General features: G+C 38.3%; 1 protein-coding gene, 1 non-coding gene and 1 pseudogene across 3 annotated transcripts in view; 1 reads left to right on the forward strand and 2 right to left on the reverse strand.

Annotated features, from left to right (window-relative positions):
* Positions 1-838: 838 nt before the first annotated feature.
* NDUFAF2 (NADH:ubiquinone oxidoreductase complex assembly factor 2) overlaps positions 839-21003 on the reverse strand; it is a 145282-nt gene continuing 125117 nt past the window's right edge. For both annotated transcript variants that reach the window (XM_006727976.3, XM_081826827.1), the window contains exon 4: positions 839-4586. In XM_006727976.3, the coding sequence (XP_006728039.1) occupies positions 4335-4586 (252 nt within the window). In that variant the 3' untranslated portion in view covers positions 839-4334. The remainder of the gene's footprint in view (positions 4587-21003) is intronic.
* LOC115943409 (U2 spliceosomal RNA) lies at positions 2478-2665 on the reverse strand. Its single transcript, XR_004077990.1, has one exon. It is a non-coding gene; the product is annotated as a U2 spliceosomal RNA (small nuclear RNA).
* LOC102725750 (bublin coiled-coil protein pseudogene) lies at positions 16499-18728 on the forward strand (annotated as a pseudogene).

Below are 21003 nucleotides of genomic sequence, written 5' to 3' on the forward strand. Positions count from 1 at the left end.
AGCAAGCTTCCGGCCGAACAGGGAGCCTGATGCGGGGCTCGATCCCAGGACCCCGGGATCATGACCTGAGCGGAAGGCTAGACGCTTAACGACTGAGTCACCCAGGCGCCCCTAGCTATAATACTTTTAAAAATTGCCTTTTATGTAGTTTCTGAAGTTTTGAGAACTAATATAATCAGTTACCTTTTTATGGCTGGTTTTGGAAAAAACACAGGCTGTCTATAACAGACATTTTACCCAAAAAGAAAAAAAAAAGTTTGTGTGTCAGAATTTGATCCATACTATCCATGTGATAAACTTCAGCATGGTATTACTGTATGAGATACACTTTTTAGTATAGCATTTTTTACTTTTATTTCTTGAAATTATAGTAAGCAAGCAAAGTAAGCTTACCATGCTGTGAGCTGGAAAACCAGTGTTGAGATAAATTATAATTAGCAGGTCCTGACCCATTCCTTTTCTCCTTGTACATAATGTAAAGGGGCAAGGGGCACTTACACCTCATCTGGTATTATGTTAGAGGAAGTCTGATTCCTATTCATGATTGTTTTTATGTTTGCAATTGGTTATAGCATCACTCTGATTTACTTCATATTTGGAATATATACATGTATATATACATGTAACCTCTGGTAACCCTCAAACATATTAAAACAGATTCCATGTTCAAATACCACAAGTTTGGAAAATATAAAATAGAACTTAGGATTTATTCCTAAGAGATTTCTTGAAGTCTTTTAACATAATTTGACTATCATAGACTCTTCTCGCTTCTGTTTTTTTCCCTAAGGAACACAAACAGTTTGAGAAAGCCTGTTCTATATAAATCCAGGTTACATTTTATTTTATTTTTGTGTTTTATTTTTTGTTTGGTGAGATCAGGTTACATTTTAAATAGTAAGGTTAAAGATAGCATTGAAAAGATAACATTAAAAAATATAATGGTATTGGTTCAAGGCTGATTAAATTAAGAAATGAAATAAGTGACAGCCAGAAATCAGTTCATAAAAGTAGAAATGGAAAAGAGTAATATAATAATGGGAAAATTTTTTTCCTCCATTTTTGTTGATTTCAACTTCACATATCCAAGCCATAGCTAATAGGCTAGATTTGTATGATTAAACCCATCAGCCAACAAATTTTCTGTACTTGAGCGGTCAGAAATCTGCTACATGCACATATAGCACAGGCATGGGAAATCAAGAACAATTTACCTCTGAGAAAGTATGTAAGGTATATACAACACTTTCATTACTTTGAAATGAACATTTTTACTTTTGGAATTAAAAAATTTTGCTTAGGTCTGAAGTCTTGAAGAAAGATATTTTCACTTACTTTAAGGCATTTTCACAAAAAAAAACTTGTAAATGTCCAAAATATAACCATTTAAAATATGACATATGGTGGACAAACTAATACTTTATTTAATGCTTTAATTGTGCTTTGCATGTGTCTGGAATAAAAGCCAAATATAAAAAAGGTTGCTTATAAAGGTAATTTGAATTAGGCCAAAGTTATAATTCAATTTTTAGGTAGGACATTTAACTCTGTTTTGATACCATCTAACAGCACCACTAAAAAATATTAGTCTTGAGAAAAGGAGTGTGGATGGATTACTATAAATGTCATTTCCACTTCTTGAAATCACTGTAATACTGCATGCTCGAGGGGTATCTGGTTGGTTCAGTCAGTAGAGTGTGCGACTCTTGATATTGGGGTTGTAAGTTTGAGCCCCACATTGGATGTAGAGATTATTTAAAAATAAAATCTTTTTTTAAAAAAAGTGCGTGTTCTACTAATAATGGTGGGCCAGTATCATAATCTTACTTGAGGTATTTTTCCACAAGGACTTTTGGTTAAGATTTTCTTTTGCTACTTCTGTAAAACAGGTATTTTAATTTAATTTATTTTACTTTATTTTTTTATGCCTCACCTACTTAGTATTTATTATCTTTAGGTTTTTATTTAAATTCCAGTTAGTTAAAATACAGTGTAACATTAGTTTCAGGTGTACACTTTAGTGATTTAACACTTCTATACATCACCCCAGTGCTCATCACAAGTGCCCTACTTAATCCCCATCACCTATTTCACCCATCCTCCCACCCTCTGGTAACCCTCAGTTTGTTCTTTATAGTTAATAAAACAATGATATTAAAATGAAAACAAAAATTAAAATGAATGTAAATTCTGTCATACATTAAGATATTTACAGACTGTAAGGCAAACATTAAAAGATATGTATAGAATACATTTATTTATTTATTTTTTAAAGATTTTATTTATTTGACAGAGAGAGACACAGCCAGAGAGGGAACACAAGCAGGGGGAGTGGGAGAGGGAGAAGCAGGCTTCCTGCTGAGCAGGGAGCCCGATGTGGGGCTCGATCCCAGGACCCTGGGACCATGACCTGAGCCGAAGGCAGATGCTTAACGACTGAGCCACCCAGGCGCCCTATAGAATACATTTAATAAGCTAATAGGTATTTGGCAGTAGAAATATTCTAGCATGTTAGAACATTTGCAATTTTTCTTATAACCCAGGACTCAAGAACATCTTAATTTACAGTCATTTGTACCTCTGTACTGCCTGGTGACTAGTTCCTTTTTTAAACTGATAAGAACAGATACTACACTTGATCTTAGCCAAAAGGCCAAGAAGCAATGATTAGTTCCTTTTTTGCCTGCATGGTAAAATGTAATACTATTTTGTAATGATAGAATGGTTAAACTCATATTAGCAGGTTGCTGGAATGGCAGTATTTTCACCAAGGGGCTTTTCTGTCATTCAATAAGTATGTAATGGTAATTACATTTGATTATTTGTTTTAATATTATATTTTATAAGGTTGTATTTTTCTGTAATTTATTAAGCAATTAAAATTTTTACCTTCTATTAAGTAAAAATGTTAACCTATGTGTTTTTAGGAATTCATTGTTAAAACAGGTAACCAAGGATTTCCTATACAGCATTAAAATTTGAATCACTTATGCAGTAAATATTTATTGAGCACCTATTATAATGCCATACACTGTGAGAAGTCTATATTAGCAACAAAAACATAGTTGTGCACTTCAGAAAATTTATGACCCTTCAAAAATACTTTTGTATAATATGAGTGTTTTAACATCACCCGTCTGTATTTTTCATCAATATACAAGCCCCTGGAATCCCCACTGTCAGTGCAGTCACAGAGAACTCTCTATTTTTCATTTTTTCAAAGTAATTTTTTTTGTTCTTTTCTTTTTTGAGGGGTGGAGTGGAGACGGGGAGAGAGAGAGGGAGAGAGAGAATCCCAAGCAGGCTCCACTCTCACAACCCTGAGATCATGACCTGAGCCACCCAGGCGCCCCTCTCAAAATAATTTTTAATCTTAGAAACTCCAATTATTGTACCATTTCTCTGTTTACTGTCCTTTCAGACTTTTGTGATGGATTGTCTATGTCTTTTGGTTCTAATTCCTCTCTTCAAACTCCAGGTCTTCATGGCTTTTTTTCACTTATCAACTACATTTTCTTGGCCTCCACATGTTTTATCCAAGTACATGTTTTTGATTAGTCCTTTAGAATCTTACAGACTGCCTCTCCAGAAACAGCAGTCTTCTCACTTTTTTCTTTTTTTATTGGGTACTTTAGGAGAGCTCACTAATTACCCTTACCTTCTATCATGATAAACATTGGGGTTCCTAAATGATCATAAGGATCCAAAATGTACTGAGAATTTACAACTACAGAATACTTCACAAAGGAGCAATCCTAAGAGGGAAAACCTAAGCAAATTCATAAACAGAATGACGACTAAAGCAAATGAAGGAGTTAAACCTAAAAAGTTAGGTTTTGGGGTGCCTGGCTGGCTCAGTTGGTACAGCATGCGACTCTTGATCTCGGGGTTGTAGGTTCGAGCCCCACGTTGGGTGTAGAGATTACTTAAAAATCTTTTTTTTTTTTAAGATTTTATTTATTTGAGAGAGTGAGCAAGAGAGAGAAGAGGCAGGGGGCGAGGCAGACGGAGAGGGAGAAGCAGACTCCCCGCCTAGCAGGGAGTCCCACATGGGGCTTGATCCTGGGACTCTGAGGTCATGACTCGAGCCAAAGGCAGACTCTTAACCAACTGAACCACCTAGATGCCCCTAGATTACTTAAAAATCTTAAAAAAAAAAAAAAAAAAAAAAAGTTTCTATAGTTCATAACCTCACATTTCTTAAGGCATACTAAAAATAAATTCTTAAGCTTAATGGAACAGAGAACTACTTACTGTACAGTCAGAAAATAAAGTAATTTTTACTTCTTTTAATTGTTAAAGTTACATCCAAATGAAATACTACCACAGTGTATTCATTGATTGGGGTTCTTGCCCCCTTGTGGCATCCAGGATCCTGGTTGAAAGGTTTTACCAGTGCTGGTGGGAGCCACGGTGGGTTCTTCCTTTCCAAAGTATGGAGCAGAGGCATGCCCTTTGATCTGAGTTTGAACTGGTGGAGCCAAGAGTTCTTCATTGCTCCCTTTGCTAAGGAGCTTTTCTTTTCCATAAAGATCTTGATTTTTTATTTTAGTTTCTTCTCTATTTTTTTCATTCTTTAGTATTTCCTGCATGTATATATGAATGGAAGAAATTATTAAATTTCTAGTTAGAAGAAAACCCAAACTATAGGTTTTATGAAAGTAAAATAGCTAATAAATATATATACATGATACTTGCTTTGCATTTAAATAATATACAGATACGCACAGGACAAGTTTTACAATTTTTTTAATTAATATTTTATTATTTATTTGACAGAGGGAGAGAGCACAAGTAGGGGGAGTGGCAGAGGGAGAAGTAGGTTTCCCACTGAGCAGGGAACCAGAGGCGGGGCTTGATTGCAGGCCCTGGGGATCATGACCTGAACCAACTGAGCCACCCAGGCACCCGTCAGATAGCTTTTTTAAACTTGTCTTGTGGGGCGCCTGAGGGGCTCAGTCAGTGAAGTGTCTGCCTTCTGCCTAGGTCATGATCTCTGTGTCCTGGGATTGAACCCTGCATTGGGCTCTCCTGCTGTGGGGAAGCCTGCTTCTTCCCTCTCCCTCTGCCCCTCTTCCCTGCTTGTGCTCTTTCTCTCTTTCAAATAAATACAATCTTAAAAAAAACCCAGCTATCTGATAATATACCATTATTATTTGAATTAAACAATTCTGCCATCGTATACTGTAATAAGACATGAAGGACTACAAAATAAAAATATTTACAATTTACCCAAGAGGTAAAACAAACTACTTGACATCAAATATCACACAAGAGCATAAGTTACTCTACCAAAGATTTCCTAGGATTCACAGCTATTTTCTGGCTCAAAAGTAATCATCAGTGATTGTACTGGAGATGAAGTGAAGGGGAGATGGCCTCAGAAAGCTGCTCCTACCAGTCTAATTTTCTGTGGGAATTAAAGCATGGATGCTGCTACCACCCCCCATAGCACCAGAACCAAGTCCCATCTCTGTCCCTTTCTCTTCTGGAGTGGTGGGTGTGGCGGTAAGGAGGAGGACAGGGATGGAATCAGAGTTCAGCATGCCCTAGGCACCAGTGGCAGAGAGGCACTTTGCTGTTGGAAATGCTTCTTAAATCAGCACAAGCTATTTGTGCAATACAGTTCTGTCCCTCAAAATTGCTACTCCACCCATAAAGATCTATAGCCAAAATTTCATTGGATACAATGGAAACATCGAATTTAAGATTTAAGAAGCATCACTGTTGGGGCACCTGAGTGGCTTAGTCGGCTAAGTGTCTGCCTTCAGCTCAGGTCATCTCAGGGTCCTGGGATCAAGCCCCTCATAGGGCTCCCTGCTCGGCAAGGAGCCTGCTTCTCCCTCTCTGGCTCCCCCTGCTTGTGCGCTCTCGCTCTCTTCCCCACCCCCTCTCTGTCAAATAAATAAATATTTTTAAAAAGAAGCATCACTATTACACATACTACTAAAAAAAGGCACCAACTCCACACATCCTCATTTCAGAGATGTTAAAATTTGAAAAGATGTGCATCTTAAAAACAGATGAAATGTAGTTATTACATCTTTTATCTTTATTGATTCCTTCTTCCTTTTGTCTTAACAATTACTTTTGAATGGGGAGTATTTTTAAATGTTCTTTTCGCTTACCTGTATTTTTAAATTTTTCCTTAACATATATATCATTTATAATATGAAAAACATTGAATGTTAATGTAACTAGTATCTGACAACACTGACAAAAACAAGTTCTTCCAAGTTATGTGTTTTAATGTCAACATTTTAAAAAATGACACTTAAAAGCAACATCTGGGTATCTAAATGTATGATGCCACCTTTCTGTTTCTAAAGTGAATTTCAAGTAGTAATAGTCCTTTAAAAAGGTAAACACTGATAATTAAAATCACATTTGAAATAATGGTTTCTACTTAAAGGAAAAAAGAGGTTTTTTGGGGGGTATAGTGTTATAGAATTAGTTTTAGGCACAAAGGGCCCATCTAATGAAACTTCTCCTTCAAAGCAAACATGCTTGGGAAAGAATATTTATAAATATTCATGTAATTTCTACAACACAGACCAATTCCCCATGAATAGTTTAATAACCACAGTAACTGAGTTTAGGGGCAGCTCTTAGGAGTGAGGGGGGTGAGAGTAGTGAGGCTCTTATGCACCCTGTAGAACTGTCAGGTGAAGTGACCATGTATCATAAAGGAAATCTCTCTCAATATGATACTGGAAATAGTGGAATTTAGAAAAAATACTTCTTCATATCTCCATACTCTTCAATACCTTCTATGACCTGCTGTGTCTTCATGGAAGCTCTTGAGCAGAATGAAAGCTACAGGACAGGGTTGAACTTAAACTAGTAACCCACCACAGGTAGCAAAACGCTACTGAGAAGCTGGTCTGCAGCTTGTTTGGTTCTGGTGTAAGAGGATCAGTCACGTCACATCACCTGAAGCTGCCCACACCTGCTTTATTTACCTCAGCTCTACTGTTGCAGTCTTACAGCTGGTGTAAGCCTGTAGCTTCTGCATCAACAATTGAGGGCAGAGAGCTGTTCCTTTTCTGGTTCTGTCTTCACATAATTTCTCTTTACTCACCATCACTCTGCCAAATCAGTTTCTTTCTTACAATAGCCATTTAGGCAAATAAAAAACCCAATGTGAATATGTTAATTATTTTAACATATGAAGATAGATTAAAAATTTCAGCGTTGAGAAACATTGGAGATTATAATTTTTCCTAGAAAAGAATTTCCTTTTGTCTTTTTTTTTTTTTAATCTAATTGTTACCAGACCCCTCCTAATGGCCTCCAGGAAAATTAAACAGAACGGGAAAATTAAACAGAACATAAATCATGTATGAAAGGAAATCTAGTTTTGTAAATATTTGGAATAGATAAAATGAAAGTAGTTAGGTGGAAAAAATAGGAATCTGTGGACTTAAACAAATCATTTTGTAACAAAGCCTATTTTACAGTAGGATTTACCATAAAATAAGGATTTTTCCTTACATTTCCTTTGAACACCACCACCTTAAGTCTCAGTATGTTCATCAATAAAAACAGTATGTTTGTTTCAATGTGTAGAGGTAAACCAAGAGCAAGTGGGTCTTCATATAAATGTTTATATGTTTAAAACAAATACCCTTTTATATGCTGCTTTTTTCCCTGATAATATTCTTCAACATAAAAAAAAAAGATGGTTGTATGACTTGGCATCGTACCACAATTTACTTAATGAACACCCCTACTGTTATTTCCAATATTACACATTTTCATTTAAAAAAAAAAAATGGCAGGGGCGGCTGGGTGGCTCAGGCGTTAAGCGTCTGCCTTCGGCTCAGGTCATGATCCCAGGGTCCTGGGATCGAGCCCCGCATAGGGCTCCCTGCTCCGCGGGAAGCCTGCTTCTCCCTCTCCCATTCTCCCTGCTTGTGTTCCCTCTCTCGCTGTCTCTCTCTCTCAAATAAATAAAATCTTAAAAAAAAATTAAAAAATGACACTGTGATGACCATCTACATAGGTCTTTGACTCAAACAGACATAATTTCTATGCCAAACCATCTCTTACTAGCTGTGACACCTACAAGGTCACTTAAGTGTTTTTCAGTCTCAGTTTCTTTATCTGAAAATGGGAATAAAGTGACTGTATATGTATAAATATTTACACCTCAAATACTCATATGTATAGTGTTCACATTGTCAGGTCTCCTGAAAGTTTGTGGTTAAGACCATGGGCTCTGAAGCAGGACTACCTGCATACAAATCCCAGTTTGGGCATGTCCTAGCTCCGTGACCCTGTCAGTGTTGCTGACCCTCTCTGTGTCTCAATTTCCTCACGTAAAATGGAGATAACAATGCTGTCTTCTTTAATGGGCTGTTGTAAGGACTGAGGAAGAACTGGTTGCCGAGCAGTGATAAGACAATAGAAGAGGGTACAGGGTGAATTTTTAAATAGTGGACTTTAGATAGTGGATAAACGGGTAGATTATTTATTCCATTTCATTAAAAAATAAACATACCAAGTTTATATCCATCCCTCTTTTTTACTTCAGAGTAGAAATAAAAGTGTCTTCAATACTTATGCTGTATAAGTAATTAAAATTTTAACTATTTTGTGACAAACATTGAATAACTATTTGTTGTGAAAACGTAAGTAGCAGAATCCCCATATCAATGGCTATTCTTATGAAGAATAGACAAAGTTCGTGATTTTGCTGAACTGAAAAATCTTCACTGTTTTAATGTGCCACAGCCCTCAACAAAGGCAGCAATCATTACCACTTGATTGAGGATAGAGGTGTTAGTAAAACATAATCTACTGGCTTGAGAACAAGATAGAGTAACTGGTTCCACATTAGTCTTTCTGCCATAAACCACTAGAAAGCTGGATAAAAAGTACTAAACTTTTCCGATATTAAACAATTGGTAGTACAGTACTGTGATTCCTGAGAGAAGGGAAACAAATGAGATAAGCCCTGTATTACCTCAGCTTTCTGCCTGGAGACATATTAGGGGCTGCTGCATAGGGTGGGAGAACCCAAGCAGAAGTTGTGCTAAAGAGATAGAGACGTTGGTTACAGAGGCCGAGGAAGCCAGAATTTGTCGGGCAGGGTACCACAATACACAGAAAAAAAGTTCTAGAAATCTGCATAGGGGAGCACTTAAGTGTTCTGCTGATTATTAAGCTATATGAGGGTAGAGTGAGATGCTACAGGGCCAGGAATAACTACTAAGGAGCTGTAAACTGAGTAACTGCTGGAATATGCATGAGAATAAAAGACATTCAAGTTCTAATAAGCCAGAGATGCCTCACTGAACACACAGGGTATTCAGTATAAAGGCTTCAGAAAGATCACTCTTTAGGAGTAAGGATAAACTGGCATGAGAGCAGAGGTAACTCTAGACATGCACTGTCCAATACAGTAGCCACTAGCCACACATTTTAAATTAATTAAAATAAATTAAAACTTCAGTTCCTCCACTGCACTAGACACATTTCAAGTGTTTAGTAGCTAAATGTGACTAGAAACTCCTATTGGATGCCACTGCTAGATCCACCCTAACAAAACTTAAAAATAAGCCTCCAAAAGTTTGGGCAGATTAACATGTAATTTCACGTCCTCTGAACAAAACTCAACATTTTTAAAAGCAGGACATCAAAACCCAGACTGTAAGCAATATACTATTTCAGTATTCATCATCCAATCAAGAAGTGAAGAAGGAAAGTGTGATCCAAACCCAGTCAACAGAAACAGAACCAAACATGATAGAAATCATGAAAATATTTCATAATTATGTGATAAATATAAGGACTTCATCACAACTACCATAAATATGTTCAAAGACATAAAAGGAAAAGGAACATAAAGAGAAAAATAGAAACTAAGAAGAACCAAATGGAACTTACAGAGGTGAAAAATACAATATATGAAGTGAAAAACATAATGGATTTGCCTAACAGCAAATTAGACACTGCAGAAGAAAAGAAAAATGAATCTGAAAACAAGGCAATGGAAACCATCCAAACTGATGTAAGAGAGAGGAGAAAAAAGCTTAAAAACTGTTCTAGAGCCTCAGTAAGCTGTGGGACAATATCAAGCAGTCTAACATGTAAGTGGAGTCACAGGAAACAGGAAGGGGAGGAAATAATGGGTAAAAATATTCCAAAAAGACAAACATAAATCTACATATCTAAGAAACTTAAAAAAAAAAAAAAAAACAACTCCAAACAGGAGAAATATAAAAACCAAACACACAAAATCAAAGTGCTAAAAGCTAATGATAAAGAGAAAATCTTAAAATCAGGTACAGAAAAAAAGATTTATTTACAGAAGAGAAAAATAAATAGTATTGAGTTCTCACCAGAAAGAACGCAAGGTATAAAACAATGGATTGGTTTTAATGTGCTGAAAGATAAGAAAAACTGCTAACTTAGTACATAAAATATATTAAAATATATAAAATCCTATATGAAGTGAAAATGTCCCTCAAAAATGAAGGCATAATAACATTTTCAGACAAAGGCTGAATTTATCACAAACCCCTACCATAAGAAACATTAAAGAAAGTACTTCAGGCTGAAGGAAAATGATGCAAGATGAAAACTTGAATCTACATAACAGAATGAACAGTGACAGAAATGACCAGAATGGAGGACCTCATTGCACAGAAAAATGCTAGATTTGTGGACACTCTGCTACTTGCTTGATGCCCAGGAACTTTATGTCACCCACTGGACATTCCTTGAGCACATGAGGAGTTTCATCATACTGTCCATGGAAACTACCGCTTTGGATTTTGAGGCTTATTGTGATTGTACCCCCACCAAAAGGTCTTCTTAAGGCTTGCAAAGGTATCAGTTATCTTTGCTGAGACGTACTGCCTGAAGGCAATGGGACTGTTGTGATTATATGCAGCCCTCAAATTAATAGCACAAGGCAGGAGGAAGACAATGCCTTACTCCCTCTCTACTCCTATCCAACAAAGAGCCTCAGCCCACCAAGCGTTCCATGTCCTACGCCATTGTCCTGGCTTCCCTGGCCTGGGATTTGAAGCAGTAATGTCAACAATGGCCCTTCTCCATCTGAGGCTGAGCCCAGTGGAGTTGACAATCAGAAAGTCATGCATGAGGTCAACCCCATTCTGAGAAAGTCACATCTAAGAGTCCCGGGAGTGAAGTATTGAAGGATATCATTTTTAACTAAGCTCAAGGAAGAAGAGAAAGAAATCATACTCAAAACAGAGAAAGCATGAGCTATAGCAAAATCTGTTATTTCAGAACTTTCCCTAAATATACTGTTAATGAATGACTATTCTGTGACAATCTTCATTTCAACAGGCAGCAGGGTATTCAGCTGGAGCAAATTACTTAGACTTGTTTATGGAGCCTTGATACTGGGAAAAGAGACAAATTCAGTTGTAAAAGTACTATGTATTAAATATTTGAATTTATGTATTTTTCCATGTCATATTATACATTACCATTGTTTGTGAAGGATTACATTGAAGACTTCTTTTAAAAAAGGAAAAGCTTTGGATGCCTTTAAAAAGCTCACCCCTATTTTTAGCACAGTCAAGTTAGTGGTTATTTACTGTGTACAATTCATGAATTCAACGATGTGAACTCAAGCCCCAAAAGGTATAGCTCAAGTCCTTTCCAGTGCCCTTCTTGCCTAAGCTCTGCTTAAGAGCCCTTTTGGTAGGTGTAGTACCGTACTCAGTGTTGCAAATTGCTAAGTGTGGTATTGAAAACAGACTGAAAGTTTTTTTTAAATTAATAAGATACAGAAAAAAGCTTGAAAATGGAATCTACTGACATGTTGACTTACAGCTCATTCATAGACCTTAGCCATGATATAATCCCACTTCAATCACATAGTCCCTTATGCAAATTCTACTATACATGAATTTTTTGAGATGGTGTAGAAATCAGCTCTAATACACAGTTATACCTGGGGGAGGTGTTAGGTAACAGAATTGAATAGTAGAACTATAAAAAAAAAAAAAAGAGGTAAAACAAATGGCAGGATAGGACTAGACATCTCTGTGATGATGCCTTGGGAGAGATTATGGAAACTGAGGCAACGAAAACTTGAACCTTGGAACTCCACTCTAGTATCTCAGAGAAGGAAGAGAGCTGACTGTAAGTGCTCTTTGATGAAGAAAGCTGCAAGAAAGTTTAGATTACTCAGCAAGTATGGGGAAAGAAGGGCTGAGAAATATCTAAATAAGTCAAAAAGGTTACTCAAGATTTTTCAGGTATCCATCTCTGGGGCCACACTTGGACCAGAGGTGTGGGAATGAACAATTCTGAGTCTATGCTATTAAATGGAATTGAATATTTGGATACAGATCTAAGCATACATACAAAAACATCTTAGGAATATTATCTGTTTTTACGTATATATCTAGTAAACAAGGAAAGGTAAATACAAATTACAAATTACTCATTATTACTAATTTAAGATACATAAAATGTCACTAGTATTTTTAAATTTCCTTGTATGTGCCATATGTATAAATAAAAGCAAATAATAGTTTCATGATATAATTCAAGATCCTAATCCCCTAACCCTATTTCAACTGAGAATACTTCTATCAAGGAGTGTTTCAGTAATACTCTCTATATACATATATATCATGCCGATCATGTGATATGTATGTTAAATATAAAATTCCATAATAACAGATTTCAAAATCATTTGATAATTTTCATACAGATGGATCAGAGCTAATGGTAAGTCCTTTATTAGGGAATTACAATGTTTATTTTAAAAGTGCTATAAATCCAGCTAAGAAAAAATGCAGGCACAACACTCATATGCATATCATAACCCAATGCTCCTTTGATGTTCTGGTTCCACGCTTCTCTGGAGTTTAGTATTTATAAATGGTCTCCATTTGGTTTCTTTTTTTTTTTTTTAAACCAAACTCTTTTTTTTTTTAAGATTTTATTTGACAGAGAGAGACACAGTGAGAGAGGGAACACAAGCAGGGAGAGTGGGAGGGGGAGAAGCAGGCTTCCCGCAGAGCAGGGAGCCCGATGTGGGGCTCGATCCCAGAACCCTGGGATCATGACCTGAGCCGAAGGCAGATGCTTAACGACTGAGCCACCCAGGCACCCCTCCATTTGGTTTCAACTACTTGTGAATTCCAAGTATACCATATATAACTATGTTCAAACTTAAGTACAAAACACATCTCAAGATAAAATCTAAATACAGTTTAAAGTAAATTAAACAGTTCTTTATTGTTAGAAAGTTTATTAAATTCAAGAGCAAGCAAAGACTTAGGAGTCAGTCTTATGCATAATGATTAAATTTGCCATGTCACTAGATTTTTTTTTTTCAAGTCTTCTGTGGAATTAGAACCATGGCCATTTCATAATGATCAAATTATATTACATACAGAAAAAAAGAAACTGAAGTCTTTAAAAGTTTTAATTTGAAGTCATAAATTAGCAATATATTTGTGGCAAAAGTGTAATATAAATATAACTTTAGTAACTACTGGATCTAGGTATATGCTTTTCAAAGTGCACGTAAGATAAAGATACAATGAAAGTTTTGGTCTTGGAAAGAGATGAACTTTCTAAAATATTTAATAAGTACAGCTCCCCAATTCATATGTTTTTTCACCTCTTGCCACACATGTGCTATATATATAATATAAATACATTTGACTTTGACAGCTCCATTACTTTCTTTCCATAATTTAAACTATACATATGTATTTTTTATTTTAATGGATATTAAAAATTTTAAAGTATAAGCACCCTGCCTTTTGTCAATTTAAGAAAAAACATTTTGAAGAATACGAAAGATTTAGTAAATACATTATAAGTGAAAATTTGGCAAAGTATGTTCCAGGTCCCCAAACCATACACATTTGGTTACTATACAGTGGTCTCATCCAGAAAGTAGCCTTCCAGAATATGCCACTTCCCTCCACCCCACAATCAACATAATTATAATGGGAATTTGGTGTACAACTATTTCAGAATGTTCCAAGCCGGATACTCTTTTTACAGTGTCATTTTTGTAACATACCATGAAATAATTCAGGCCTAATAAATATGATAGCAATGCCCAAGCTTGAAAATATTGCCAAATTGTTGATTTAAACTACATTTTCTAGTTCTACAAGTTGAACTGCCAGGATGGAAAAAAGTTATTAGATCACGTTTGTTCAATATATGAAAGAGAGAAAAAAAAGCAGGGAGGTACATAGGTCACCAAAAGGTACTCTGTACCAAACCCAAGGCAATGTCTGCTAGATTAGTAATCAAAAATGAACCGAATCTTGGCTGGATGGGATCAGAAACCAAAAGGGTAAATAAATGACACCGCTTAGGTTAGTATGACAGCACCAGGTTGCTAAGAAATCTATTAGAATGAGACAACAAGCAAGCAAGTTCTCCTGCAGCAGAAGCTGCTCTTGCTATGTGTTCTTGCCAATCACTAGTGTGCCTCTGCCAAATCAATGTCACATTTAATTTATTCACATTCAAATCTATTGCAAACAGACTTTGATCAATTACAATCATGAAAATGCAGACTGAGTTTTGTTGTTTTGACATGCTTTCTTGAACTTCTCTCCTGCATTTTAAAAAAACATTTCTAATTGCAAGTTGATCTCAATGATTTTTGTTATTTAAGGGGAACAATTGTTAAGATTTGTTTATATTCTTTGCTGGCTAGGAATTTCTGGTGTTGAGTTTTCTGTCTTTGAACTTGAGCCAGATTAATTATTACATCTCAAAATGTTACTAAAAGGAACTAATCATAGAGCTCAAGTCATTAATAGTTTTGCGGGTGGTATTTCTTTTAATAAAATAAATGAACTTCCATCTACATGAAAAAAAGACCTTTGAACATAAAGATAAAATTACTTAACTGAAAAAGAATTATAGCAGTTAAACATTAATAAAAAAAATAATGAGACTCACTTAACTTTAGTCCTATTTAATTGCACTGCCCTGGTGGAAGACAAAGAAAGCCTTGCTCCCCTGTGTGAGAAATGGGGAAGCCCATTATCCCTGAGAGAGAAGCAATGTCAGGTCACCATGGCTTGTCAGGCCTGGGCTCCTAGAGTGGGGAAGAAAGGGCAGAGGCTGGAGCCCTGGAGGAAAAGGGAGGCTCCATCTGTGGAGGACTGCTAACACTTATTGAGCTGTTATATGCCAGCCGCTGTACGGAGGAAACAGTTCTTCTCTCCTAGGTTGAGGGAGGGAAGGAAAGGAGCTGGGAGGAAGAATCAAACAAGTCATAGCCATGGAGGGAGGTTACCTGCCCCAGGACCTAATGCACAGGTGCTGTCCTTTGATGCAAGGGACAATAAACCTGTGGCCCTGCATGATATACTCCTTCATTCATGCATTTTTCATTCTTTCTTTCATTGAATAGATATATATGAGCACCTACAATTCAAGGGCCTGGGGATACAGAGAACAAAACCTGGCTTCTGCTCTTAAGGAGCTTCCTCGGGGGCCAAGAGGAAAACAAACAAAGGAGGTTGCCTGCTGCAACAGAGACTCATCTAGCAGTCAACATAGGGAAGAGCTGGGTAAACACCAATGGTCAGTTTTGTGGCTAATGCTTATGAGTTCTTTCCTACTTTCCCATTTGCTCATTCATTGGTTCATTTAGATATTGAGAGCCCACTACGTGCCAAGGACACAGAGTGAGAACACACAATCTTTAGCCCAAACTTAAGGAACTCACAATCTAAGGAAGCGGGATGGGTTAAACAATTAATGAGATTACAGTATGATAAATTCTGTGATAATATTAAGCAAGGAATGTTTTGAGATTGCAGAAGAAAAGCTGGTGTTCCTATTATTATCCACAGAGAGGGGTGGAGGAGGTGAGAAATGACTTCCCAGAGGGGGTGAGGTCCGAGTCTCAACAACAGGAATGAACCAGAGAACTGAGAACAGAGGAGGCATGCTGGGAAGAGGTGAGTACGTGCTCACAGGTTCAGAGGAGTAAAGCAGCACAGCAAATTCAGAACACTAGAAGCAGTTCATATGGCATGCAGGGGTGAGAACATGCTGACTCTTACAATGCGATGTTAGGACATTTAGCTTTTATCCTGAAAGCCATGGTAAAATATTTTGACTGTGAAGCAAGAGTAGGATTTCCAGATAAAAGAGGAGGAGAATGAACAGTTAATTTGAATTTCAAATAAACAACAAATAATCATTTTGTATACATAGTTCTTATATATTGCATGGTATATACTTACCCTTACAATTATTCATTGTTGGTTTGAAACTTAAAATTTAAGGTGCCCTGTCTCTTTTATTTGCAAAATCTGGCAAACATAGCAGGAGACCTACGTGTTTATACCACATTAAAAAAAAATGACTCTAGCAACTAAAAATTAGACCAGAGGGAGGCGAGACTGGAATAGAGAAATCAGATAGGATGCTACTGCAGAACTAGAACTGAGACGTCATTAAGGCAGGAACCAAGACAGGTAGTGAGAAGGAGGGGAAAAGACAGATTGTGAGGATGTTCAAAATGAGAAAGGTCTTGCTCACCAAGGATGTGGTGGTGAACCAGACCAGGACAATCCCCCAGTCTCTGATGATGACAGATGACAGGTAATGCCATTAACCATGGGAGGAAACAGGGGAGAAGAGGAATTCTGTTTTAGACATACTGAATTTGAGACGTCTGTAAAACACCCAAATATCATGCATCAAACTGTTAGCTCCTTCTTCTCAGCCAAACCTCCAAATACCAAAGTGCTTCAGGACTCACTTTGAGGTTTGCCCCTTTTTCTATACTCTCTGCCTAAGTAATCGTTTCCAATCTTAGGAGTTTAAATACTGTCTACATATGCTGAAAAATCTCAAATTTATACTTTTAGGCCTGACTGCTTTTCAAGCTCCAGAATGATACACTATCCAACTATCTAACTGATGTCTTCACTTGGATGTCTAATGGACATTTTAAGTTAAATACATCCAAGACCAATGAGGCTCGGAGGATTAGCTCAGAGTCACACAATAAACCTAGACTTGAGACAGAAGCATCTGCTTCCACCATGTTCTTTCCACTACTCATTACTGCCTTGCACAGTCCTCAGCAAGCCCCACACAGAGCTCCGCAAACCGCAGGCCTCAGTATAGTGCTGCCTGACTACAGTGTTGCCTTAATCTCTGGCAGCTTTGCTTTGCTTCACTTCAATTGGGACTCACCCTGTTGCCTTTCTTCTTCTTCACGTGCTAAGACACAGACAAGCTCCAAGGCGATACCGCGCTGCGCACATGTATCTAGAGGGCATCCAGCTAATTGGTTGGCAGCCCTGAAAGTGAACTACCATATTCTCAAAGTAGCCTCGCTGACATACCAAACACACACCAGTGCACAGGATCTGGAGAAGACGACAGGTTATTGGGATGTCCTTGTGCTGGGAAGTAGCCCACTTTAGCCAGCAGCAGCCGAATCAGCCTCCCTTACACAGCTGTGCACATTTAGTAAATTATTCCTATACTTCCTTTGCCTCCTACCTCCATCTAGCACTAAATCTTACCAATTCTTCCTCCAAAGTGTATCTTGAGCTGTGCAGTTCTCTCCATCTCCCTTGGCAAAAGCATTTACTGTCTAGATCAGTCTCCTAATAGGTCTTCTTGGTCCTCTAGGATTCAGTGTCCAGAGCAACCACTGACCTTTCATGCCACTTCCCGCTAACAACACTTTAATGGGTCCTTAGAACAAAACCCGAACTTGCCCATGGCAGATATGGATATGGAGATACTCTGATCGGTTCCCACTTCAAGACAGGACTTGCTTCCCAGCTACAGAGAGTGTGCTGAGCCGACAGCCTCCAGTGAGTGGCATATTATGGCTTATTAACAGACATTTGGGTTGTTTCTAGCCTTTCCATATGCCATATTTACTACTGCTATTACAAATAGTCCTGTGAATTATGATAAATTACTTATTTCATCAGATAATTTGGAGTAGATTTCTAGAAGTTAGATTGCTAAGACAGAGGGTAAATGCATAAATATTTTGCCCTCTGTAAGGGAAGGGTTTTTGACTGCCCTTTCTACCTCCCTTCTCTCCTCTTTCCCTCCACCACATTCATTGCCTAAAACGATGCCTAGGATGTAATAGATGCTCAATATCTATCTGTGGAATGAAAAAATTTGGCTCTGTATATGCACTTTATTGACTAATGAGTAAACATTAACTCTGCAATTTGTAATTGTCTTATAAAGTCAAATCTAAATGTAAATAGCTAGTAATCAAGGATAAATCATATTCCATCATTAATAAATAAAATAAATTTTGATTTGAACTGGCTTAAAGTTCTCTCCATAATGTTGAAAAAGCCTTAATAACTTCAAAAGTGAGAGAAGACAGGTACACGTTTATTTATACTCTTGGAAGCTCGTGCTGGTTTTTTAAAACCAGTGTGAGGGCATCAGCTCTCGGTGCGACTATTGTTGCACTGGAATGCAGTGTGGCCCCTGAGGTGCCCTGGGCCAGCACCGTCGGGTCCCAAGGACCTGGGCATGACAGTGGAGGTGGGTGCACAAGGCGAGGATGAGGCTTCGAGGAGGAAGAATATGCTGCCATTAACTCCACGTTGGGCCAGACCAACTCCTGGCTGGACCACCTGGAGAAGAACGACCACCTCCATGCCCGCCTCCAGGAGCTGCTTGAGGCCAACTGGCAGATACCCCTTGAGTTCCAGTTTGAGGAGGCCCTTAGGGATGCCAGTCCCTAGGCTCTTGGAGCCCCCAACTAGCTCCAACCCTGCCTCCCTGGGCTAGGCTCTGACCTGAGCACTCACCACCTGGCTTAGATATCTTTTCAAGGGCTGGACTACAGATCCCCCTGGTGCATCTGCCTGCCTGGGCCACCCTTTTGGTACTCTCTCCTTGGCATGCCCAGGCCAGTCCCCACCACTCTGCATCCCCTCCTGTAGTCAGATGTGGGCCTGCAAACCACCCATCCTGCCTACCTGCCCAATTCCAGGGCACTCGCCACTCTGCCCAGGCCTTGAGCAGCCACATTAAACAGGCCAAAAATGAATGAATGAATGAATGAATGAATGAATGAATAAAACCAATGTGGCAAAGATGACTCAGTTTGTCCTTTTTTTTTTTTTTTTAGATTTATTTATTTATTTGAGAGACAGAGAGAGACAGAGAGCGCAAGCATGGTGGGGAGAAGGGCAAAGGGAGAGGGAGAGAAAGTCCTAAGTAGACTCGGCACTGAGCGCAGAGCCTGGCAGGGGGCTCAATCTCACGACTCTGAGATCATGACCTGAGCAGAAACCAAGAGTCGGATGCTTAACCAACTGCACCATCCAAGCACTCCTCAGTTTGTCCTTTTGAAAATTAAGAAAAAATTATTTTTTCTTTGTGTACCTTTCACTTGTCAACCAGTAAGTATTTGACTTAAAATATATCACTACCCAAATACAAAATTCCTAACTTTGGAAGGCATCACGGTAAGAAAGTTTAATAATTGATCAGTTATTTTGGACCTAAAACATTTTTTTACCCCCAAAGAAATAGTGTTACAGTGATATTTATATTCCCGGCCTAGGATACAATTTAACCACAGTGTAACATATATGCAATAAAAATACACAGTAGAGTCATGATACATCATCTATAGCATCTATGACTGACTAAAACTTGAAAACAGGCTGTGGGCATTTCAGAGGGGCTGCTGGTGCTGCCTCCCTAAAGAGACAGAGATACTATGGGAAGGTAGATGGGTGACTTTCAGTCACTTCAAATGGAACCCAGGACTCCACTCCTCCCAACTCCAAAGACAGTCCAAGCACTTCCCTTCCCATTAAGAGATGGGAGAAGGTAGAAGAAATAGGAACACAGGCTTGGGAAATGATGGCTAGTGGTAAGGGGCAGAAGAAGGTGACCATGTGGCCAACCAGAATTGCAGCAGTCACATAAAGCACCACCATGGGGCACCTGGGTGGCTCAGTCAGTTAAGCGTCTGCCTTTGGCTCAGGTCATGATCCTGGAGTCCCAGGATCAAGCCCCATATCTGGCTCCCTGCTCAGTGGGGAGTCTGCTTCTCCCTCACCCACTGCCACTCCCCCTCCTCCTTCTCTCTCTGTCTCTCTCTCACTCTCTCAAATAAATAAATAAATAATTAAAATAAAAAAGCACCACCACTACACCAGCAGTAACAGTAACAATCACTTTATATAATTGGAGTTACACCAACAGACAGGACTGCCTACAGCAATTATACTGAGAGGAGAGTGGAATTCCCAGAAGAGTAGTAGCTGATGAAACTAACCAAATGACATTGAGGGAAGGAAGGACAATAAAAGGGAGGAATAGTAACATCTTTTCTCCTGAGAGGAAATGAAAAGGCTAGAATATTGATTAGGGTTGTAGAGTGAGTTCTAAAGGTCAGGCAATCAGGTGAGCAAGCAAATGTAAGCTCAAGTGGGCATCTGTGGTTGCCTAGGAGCCAGGCTTCCTTTAGGTTTGGTGCCAGGAGAAAGAGAAGCTCAGGGATATCCCAGGAGTGATGGGGACAGGAAGATGAAGAAACAAGGTGGGTGAGAATCCTCATGGGAACTGGTGGGGGACAGCAGCAAAAAGATCACTAAGAAATAAGAATAAAGACAAAATGAAATCAAGAGCAGAGAAGAAACTGGCCTTCTTAGGGCTCTCAGAAAGAGACACAGGCTTGAGTCCTCTCTTTCACTTTTTCACATAGTAAGTCATGCAATACTATTGAGAACCTACTCTGAGCCAGGCACTGTAGTAGATAAGGCAGGGAACAAAACTTCGTCCCTGCTCTCATGAGGCCTGAAAAAGGCAAGGGAAGCAAGGGCAAAAATGAACCATTGGGACTTCATCAAGATAAAAAGCTTTTGCAAAGCAAAGGAAACAGTCAACAAAACCAAAAGACAACCGACAGAATGGGAGAAGATATTTGCAAATGACATATCAGATAAAGGGCTAGTATCCAAAATCTATAAAGAACTCATCAAACTCAACACCCAAAGAACA

This window comes from Leptonychotes weddellii, chromosome 7 (genome assembly GCF_054177405.1).
Source record: "Leptonychotes weddellii isolate Sample4059 chromosome 7, ASM5417740v2, whole genome shotgun sequence".
Taxonomy (NCBI): Eukaryota; Metazoa; Chordata; class Mammalia; order Carnivora; family Phocidae; genus Leptonychotes; species Leptonychotes weddellii.